This window comes from Epinephelus moara, chromosome 4 (genome assembly GCF_006386435.1).
Source record: "Epinephelus moara isolate mb chromosome 4, YSFRI_EMoa_1.0, whole genome shotgun sequence".
NCBI classification, from domain to species: domain Eukaryota; kingdom Metazoa; phylum Chordata; class Actinopteri; order Perciformes; family Serranidae; genus Epinephelus; species Epinephelus moara.
Window position 1 is genome coordinate 17525304 of NC_065509.1, and position 8967 is coordinate 17534270.

An 8967-nucleotide genomic window follows, 5' to 3' on the forward strand; every position below is an offset into this window, starting at 1 on the left:
AGACCAATAAAACCATCATACAATAACCTATAAGCACCATCAGCTCCAATACTTTTGCTTTGTTATGTAAAGAATTTCAAGTACATTCTATAGATGTTCATCCCTTTACAAAACAGATGAACAGCCTGACATGGCTTGACAAAAATAAGTTACGTTCAACAGAATGACTCAGTTTTTCCACATTTAGTCAGTCTACTTCTCGCTGTCATTACATGTGCATTTATCCGTACATTTCCTGATACAGATTCTTATGAACTGAAGCTGCTGATTGACAGTATTTTGCACAACATTCAATATCTTTAAACATGGTCACAGTAAGTATTGATTGATATATCAAAGAACTGTATTCTGGTCAGGGTGGGAAAGCCTCAGACTTTTACATGAAGTATGCATTGTTTAACTTGCTCCTGAAAACTGGCACCTCTTAGTCTCGTCATCTTGTGGGCCGGATTGGACCCTTTGGCGGGCCGGTTCTGGCCCACAGGCCGTATGTTTGACACCCCTGATCTACATCTACTGTGACCCAACCCCCAAGGGGCTTGAAACAGCTAAACAGACCATTTTAAAACATCTTCAAACAATCTTAGATCAGTTCTCAAAGACTTGAGTACTGAGTGCCATATCAGGGAGCCAGCTGAGGGCCGCAGTGCACACACTATGACTAATTTTTAATGACTTTTTTTTATGACATACTAACACTTAACTATCACATCTGACAGTGATATAGCCTACATAACACTCAAATTACGCTCCAGTTTTTCATCTTTTAATACATTTGAAAATGATGAAATAGAGACAGCACAGTCTTTGACACTGATTGTATCTTCCCACAGCAGCTTCTGCTGGAGAGCAGCAACACCACAGGCATAAATCACATGCAGAGCTGCAGCACACTGTAATACTAGGACCGGTAGTAGTAATAATGGCAATTTGTTAAGTTTATTTATGATTACAATTACATTTGCTAATGATTACTCCGGACAGCAGAGAGTGGTTGCCTTTTTTTTTTAATGGGGGTATTTTGAGCATATTCAAATATTACCATATATATTACGGTAACTGCCGAGGTAACAAGGAAACATTTTTTTCCCAAAGCTATTTCCATAATGAAACAGTCCACAAGTGTTCCCTCAGTTTATCAGCTCACGGCTATGTCACATTAAAGATACTGCGGTACATATACTGTAGCTTCTTTAAAATTCCAGCAGTAAAGAACAACACTACTCAAATCTTGTTTTTGCAAAGATAATCCACAGAATAAAATGCATTCCAGATGCTTTTTTCAGGTTACAGATAAATATACAAACATCTACAAGCCAAAATCTGATGCCAAATGTTCCCAGCTAAAGGGATTTCAAAGATATAAAGAAACTAATTATGCTTTATGACAGTCTATCATGGTTAAAAGCTGCTCCTCCTAGTCTGTCTGTTAACTAATAGGCTACTGAGAAAATGTGGGGCTGCCCGCTCCAGAGGGAAGAGGTGGCTGGAACTTTGCCAGGTCCTTAGAAATGATTTCTGCCAGCCTGTGTTTAAAACTGCCAGGGGCCTCTGTGGGGCCAACATGGGTAGAGGAGCTGATGGCCTCCTCCATCTCCGTCATGTCATCCACCGCCTGTGCCTGTGTATTGTACCCTGGCGGGATGTAGTTATTCGCAGGGGGCTGGCGCTGGTATCGGGGCCTGGGTGGGGTGCTGGGAGCAGACTTGGGCGGGGTGGAGGGGCGAAGATGGGGAACAAACTCAGGGAGGGGTGTCGAGAGGGGCTGCAGCTGGGGATTTAAGGGAAAATCAACTATTTTCAAATCTGAATAGATGCACTCTGAGAACCCTGCAGGTTTGAACTCATCAGGTCTGATTATAGGAGGTGTGGCTCTCCTTAGGTTGTAATAAATGCTGTCCTCGATGACATTATCCAGGTTTACAGCCTCCAGGGAATGACATCTATCAGCCTCATCCTCATCTTCATCTCCCACAGCCTCCCTGCTGTTAGAGAGATGAGTTTGGACAAGAGATAGCCGCTTTACATTTAGCACAGGGGTGTCATTTATAGTAGAGTAGTGGTCGGCAGACTCATCCTCTGTGTCTGCAGAAACATCTGCAGGACTGTAGACATGGTGACCAGAGGGCCAGCTGGTTGTGGTTGAGAGATTAGAGTCACAAAAGGATCTCCTGTGGACACTGGTTGGCTGAGAAGGGGACATCCTCTCCACAGAGCACTGCCTTGATATATTCTGGAAGATCTGGGGACCGTGCCTGGACAGGAAGATGAACACTCCCTCTCCTGACTCGCAGCGCCGGCCGGCTTCAATGCTAAATCCACCCTGCAATCACACGCAGCAACACACACCTTAAGGAATATGCTGACGTTATGGAAAATATTCTCATACTTTCTCGCTGAGAGTTAGATGAGAAGAGCGATATCACCGTCTGAGAAGGGGTATCCATCTTCTCATCTGACTCTCGGCAAGAAAGCCATTAAGCACAGTTTCCAAAATGTCAAACTATTCCTTCAAAGATATGTAAATGATCCCAGCTAAATGCCAGGTCTATCATGACTATGGTGATGCACTTTGAATATATTTTCATCATTTCCAATATGAGGGGAATTCATAAGTACTTTACCTCCACCTGTCCGTATTTGCGTAAGAGCCTGTACGGCCAGCGATAGAATATGTGACCAGTATTGATGGCCAGCAGAGTCACAGCGTCTTTTTCTGTGGAGACCAGATACTCCCCGGACAACTTGCACCTCCTGGATGCCTCTGTGCTCTGGACTGTCACTTGGTACTGGTTTGGAGGAAGGGTCAGGTCTAAACATGACAAGACATGACATCATCAGCCACTTTAAACATCACAGTACACTGAGGTTAGTGCAGCACGCAGTAACTACACATGAAAGTACTGGATATTTCACATGTTGTCTGCGCAGCAATACATTAGCATAGGGAATAAATATACACTAAATACATTCTTATACAGAAAAGGGCTGATTTAAAATTGCTTGCATTCTGCTAATCTCTCAGTGTGACTGGGCTGCCGGGATTTTTCAGCGGAAGTGTAATCCATTAGGAAATAAAAAGAAATAAATGTGTGTAAGCCAGAGCTTGCTGACGCTAATGCATTCTGCCGTTCATGTTTGAATAAATTAGTGACTTTAGCTGCTGCTGACACATATTCAAGGTTTCTGCTGATGTCTTGAATTTGTGACTCTGTGACATCTCAACTTCACTACTGCTAGCTTCTTCCTGTCTGTTTCCTTTATTATAATACATTCTCCAGTTCACTCTTAAGACATTATTAAAGGGACAGTTCACCCCCAAAATCAAAAATACATATTTTCCCCCTTACTTTTAGTGCTTTTAATCAGTGTAGATTGTTTTGGTGTGAGTTGCATAGTGTTGGAGATATCGGCTGTAGAGATGTCTGCCTTCCCTCCAATATAATGGAACTAGATGGCACTCGGCTTGTGGTGCTCAAAGTGGCAAAAATGCATTTGAAAAACTCAGCAGCAACGTCTCTTTCTAGAAATCATGACCTGATCACTCAAGATAATCCACAGAGCTTGTTGTGAGTAGTTTCATGTAGGAACTATTTTCTGTCTACCGAACTACACCTGCCAATTCAATCAGTGCTCAGGAGGAACTGTGCATCTACTCATGGACAAGAGACTCCTGCTTGTGACAGCGTGAGATGTTATTATTTATGGCGTCTAGCTCAGTGATGCTAGGTGAGCTAGCAGTAGATGCACGCTTCCTCCTGAGCAGTGATATGGTTGACAGGTGTGTTGAGTAGAAAGAAAATAGTTCCTACAAGAAACTGCTCATAACAAGATCTTTGAGTTATTTAAAGGGAAATTTCGGTTTATTTCAACCTGTCTCCTATCGTCCTAAATTTGGTTCAAGTGACTAGTGACATACAGATAATAGTTAGCATGTTAGCCGTTAGCCTAGATACAGCCGTAGCGTCAGACCTGTTAAAACGTAATTGAACGGGCATACTTCAAGTGCAAAGTTAGTCCACTAAACAAGCTTTTTTTCCACAAAGACCGCCTCATATCGTTAGGATAAATGTCAGAGAACATATAGAAAACGACATGTAAACGTGTTGTCTTACCTTACCGGTGTGCTGCCATGTTTGTTTACCATTTAGCTCTGCTTTCCAAAGCGCGGCCGAAATATCGCGAGAACAAGCAGCGATCTCATACCGTGCCTGAAATCTCGCGAGCTCTAGATAAAGCCCAGCTGGATACTACTCCAGGTGGAGGTGTCTCGTCCTCGGTCACATCCAGACCTTGAAAATAAGGCTGCAACCGGTCCCATTCCTTGCAACAGAGGCATTCCTCTTCTGTGGGCACTGGGGCACAGCATTCACAGGTACACCACCAATCTCCAGAGCTACGCAGCCTTGCAGCAGCCATTCCTCCTCTCTCGTCCTCTACCTGTTGCGCCTCTCTCTCTCTCCTCCTCCGTTCTTCAATTTCACGAAGCTCTTCGTCAGTGTATTCTGGCTCAAATAAATAAGGGCGGCCATCAAACTCTGCAAAATCAAATTCCTCCTCCACAAAGTCGAAGTCTGGCAAAAAGTCAGCCATTATTCTATAAATCTTTCATAAAATAAATGAATGAACTTTTCAGGCTACTGTCCGGTTCTGCCTTCCAGCTGTTGCTGCTTGTTCTCGCGAGATTTCAGGCACGGTATGAGATCGCTGCTTGTTCTCGCGATATTTCGGCCGCGCTTTGGAAAGCAGAGCTAAATGGTAAACAAACATGGCAGCACACCGGTAAGGTAAGACAACACGTTTACATGTCGTTTTCTATATGTTCTCTGACATTTATCCTAACGGTATGAGGCGGTCTTTGTGGAAAAAAAGCTTGTTTAGTGGACTAACTTTGCACTTGAAGGTTACCTGTTCACTTACGTTTTAACAGGTCTGACGCTACGGCTGTATCTAGGCTAATGGCTAACATGCTAACTATTATCTGTATGTCACTAGTGACTTGAACCAAATTTAGGACGATAGGAGACAGGTTGAAATAAACCGAAATTTCCCTTTAAAGTTGTTTAAATGTATTTTTTTTTGCACTTTGAGCACCACAAGCTGAGTGCCATCTAGTTCCATTGTATTTAAGAGAGGGCAGACATCTCTACGTCCGATATCTCCAACACCTGGCAAGTCGGCACCAAAACAATCTAGATTTATAAATAGCACTACAGCTGAAAGGAAAAATACGTACTTTTGATTTTTGATTTTACACCATCATTCCAGTTTCTTGCAACTTGAGTCAAAGTTTTGATTGCTGATGTGAGAGCGTTGCAGCATCACTATAATATAGCTTGACAGGGCAAGAAACACCAACAGACAATCTGACAAATAGCTAAGACTAACTTAAACTAAACAATTTTTTTTTGATTGCTCGTTAACTGATCAGCTGTCATCTACAGACTGACGAGCATTACCGGTTTTCCAAGATGAGTAAAGGTCATTGTCCGCCATGGTCAAGTCATTTCCTCTCTCGAAAGCCCCTTTGTCTGATTCCCCAGGATCCTTCTGTAAACACAGTGGCATGGTAAACATTACATGGAGTGTACACCACCCTCTTATCACCATTTTATGACTTCAAAGAGGTAAGATGCAAGAAAGGGCATAGCTTGTGCAAGCACAAGAATTAGAGAAGTGAAGAGACAGAAGTTACAGATACTGTATTAACTTCCTCATTGTCCTGTCTGATTGTCGGTAAGGTTTATCCCCACCTTTTCCAAAGTACAACTCCTGATGTAAAAAGAGAAGAAGAAAGTTGCACCAGTCAAGAGGAGAGATGTGTGATACCTGGAAGGCTAGAAGGCAGAGGGCACTCAGCCAGTCCTGGGTTGTTGTGGAGGCCAGAGTGTAGGTGCATTGAGTGGTGTTTAGGTAGAAGGCCGTGCACCCAGAGGGGCAAGACTGCTTTGGAGCAGGGACGACACTGAGGCAGTCACTCAGACGCACAACTTTTCTTTCAGGTGTTTTCGGCCAAGAGACTTTCCTCTGGTCAGTAGCAACATTGTTGTCAAGTAGACTAGAGATCTCCAACCGCCCGACGCCCATGGAGCTGGGCTTCAAAAGCACCATCCATATTTTCCGCCATGTTTTCTGTTGGAGATAAAAGGAGGGAAAAAGTAGTGAAGGTTAATACGTGGGTGGCACCAAGTGGCAACCTAAGGGGCTGAAAAATGAGGTCAGCGTGGAAGTTCCAAAAACTGCAATTTCTCAAATTGCCACTTGAGGCTGGTGCATTACAATGTCCAACTTTACAGCAGAAATAAACATGTTTACAACCAGATACAAAAAAAAAGGTCTCTATAGCTAATTGCAACACCTATGACAACTGTAAGGGTGGTGAATTTTTATATAAATCAACCATTTACATATTATTAAGGCTTGAAGTTGCACATATTTAAGGACAGGACCGCTTTGAGTGCCAGGCAGTCTATGAGGTACCACTACAATCTATGAATCAGATCAACCCCTCACTCCTCCACACCTCCATCCTGTCCTTTGAAATGGTAACCTCTGGCTCCAGAAAACCAAGATGTCAACGGCCAAAATGCAGAGTATGCAAAACCCGAGGCTACATAATGGGGGTCCACAAACCAGTGGGTGATGTCATGGTCGCTAAGTCAATTATTTTATGAAGTGTATGGGTGGCACAGTTCATGAGTGATTTAGATCTTTTGTTATTATGTTATACTATCAGGAAGTACGGTGTCTGTCTCTGTTGTTACGCAGATGATACACAGCTCTACATTTCTGCTTCATGTGATGATCTGAGCCCTGCTGACATGGTTGGGTTTCAAAAATCAGTGATTAAATGGCTCAAAGTGTTCTACAGCTCTCAGACAATACAGATATAGATAGATGGGTTATTAGGAGTAAGGCCACAGACAAACTCTTGATTACTCTTTACAAAGCGCATTACAACAATACCATCTGTATGTTTACAGAATTTATTTCAAGATGCATCTCATTGTTTTCAGATGACCTCCAGTGACTGCATGCTGCATTTAGCTCGTTCACACCCAGACCCGTAAACAGCCTGTTAATTTGAGCATGTACTGACTGTTTTATTTAGTACACATTTTGTCTGACTTCATTTTATTTATAGCACCATTTTCTGTTTCAGTAGCTATTTTTTTTTAAATGATTCATTCTGTTATCACTAACTTAACTTATTTTTATTGTTTTGTGATGTTGTTCATTTTTTTTCTGTTCATTTCAAACCTTCAATTAAGCATTGTTTCATCTTTAAAATGACCCCTGTGCAAAGTTTAATTATCAGATTATTTATTTATTTCGCTTTTTACAAATATCAAGTAAATATGTTACTTTGTGCATTAGTCATGCTGCTTGAATTTTGCAAAACGTGGCCCTAAGAAAGACTAGCCTTTGCCCACCTGTAGCTTAATTTACAGTTTGAGAGAGGGCAGTGCGAACCACACTGAAGGGATTTTCACAAACCACATCATATTGACCCAAAAGAGGATATCGTCTTGTCTGTGAAGATTCTCAGTCATCCAGGTCATGGTAATTGTAAGTGCTATATCGTAGGCAACTGGACTTGCTTGCGTCAACATCAAGTCCAGACGCCTACGATATAGCACTCATGAAAATAGGATGTCACTCACACGTTTGGTCTCCATGTTATCTGAGGACCAGTATTTTAAGCTATCTGTGAATCAGTATCACACTTTCAAAGGAAATTTAGCACTTAATTCACAGTTTCACATATTACTAATAATAGGAGCAGATACAGTCTAACTGACTGAAACAGCAAAATACAAGCCTTGCAAATGGAACCAGCCTCAGTTATTATAAATTCGTATCTAATATGGGTGAACAAATACCAGATTTCCACCATTAATATCAATCTGTATTTACAGCGGGTTATATTGAGATTACCTGATGAGACACCAACACGAGTTGAATAAGGAACAATGCATTTCCTGAAGTTAAAAGCAACTGTGGAAATATGAACACATGGCGATTTGTGACTTATTCCTTAGCCAAACAGAGTTATCTCCACATTGACCTGAACAGAAGAATTACTATATTTTAAGTCCAAGAAAGTGAAAAGATTGCCGACTTGCATGACTTCAGAGTTGCCAAACCCATTGAACGCCTTGCAGGGACATTTGAAAAGATCTTCTTCAAGGGCAAAAAGGATGATGCAGTTTCACAAGACCACGTTAAATCTATGCCATCTTGAGTGGAGGGAAATTTATTCTTTCAGTAAATACTAAAAACAATTTGACTTAGTTGGAAACCTTTGCAACATTGCTTGAGAAGTATCACTGGATTCCACATTTGCATTAGTGTTTGTGTATCTGTATCATTTACTAAGGCTTGATATTTGGAGCAATATATGTATTTGCATGCAATGAGTTTAGATATGGCATGCTCTACATCAAGACATAAAACTTCTGAGAAATATTTGTATTGTCAGCTGAGCCTTTGCTTGTCTCAACTCGGCAGTTCATCAAAGCAAAGTACCGTAACGTATTTTTGTCCGAGCTGCTCAGTTGCCACAGACTTAAAACAACCACAATGTTCACTGTTTCACAAGTACAGTGAATTTCTGTAAAACTTACCTTTCCAAACTTGACCCCTTGAAGGTACAGCTTCCCTTCCTTGAAGATAACATCCATGCTTGTGAGCTCTGTAAATCTTTACTCTAGGTCTCGATGCTCTGTGGTCAACATGTAACAAACCAAGAGGTTATAATTAGGTTTTTCTACGCCACCAGAGCATTTGTTTCCTTTACGTCACCAGTGGCTTTCATCCTCTCGTCAACTTGTGTAAGTCCAGACAAGATATCTCTGATCTGCAACCTGACTGTTGCAAAAGACAGGGCACACAAGATGTGTGTTGCTGTTTTCTTGAGTCAAACTTCCCTTTGCATTCTGCTTGTTTTAGCAACTTCCTCATCAG

The 8967-nt window shown here is 41.7% G+C and overlaps 1 protein-coding gene across 1 annotated transcript; it reads right to left on the reverse strand.

The window, feature by feature from the left end:
* Positions 1 to 883: 883 nt before the first annotated feature.
* dok3 (docking protein 3) lies at positions 884 to 8883 on the reverse strand. Its single transcript, XM_050041930.1, has 5 exons — positions 8628 to 8883; positions 5830 to 6132; positions 5460 to 5550; positions 2625 to 2812; positions 884 to 2323 (listed from the first exon to the last, which is right to left on the reverse strand). The coding sequence occupies exons 1-5, from the start codon at positions 8682 to 8684 to the stop codon at positions 1442 to 1444; spliced, it is 1521 nt and encodes a 506-aa protein (XP_049897887.1). The 5' UTR covers positions 8685 to 8883; the 3' UTR covers positions 884 to 1441.
* Between the last annotated feature and the right edge of the window lie 84 nt (positions 8884 to 8967).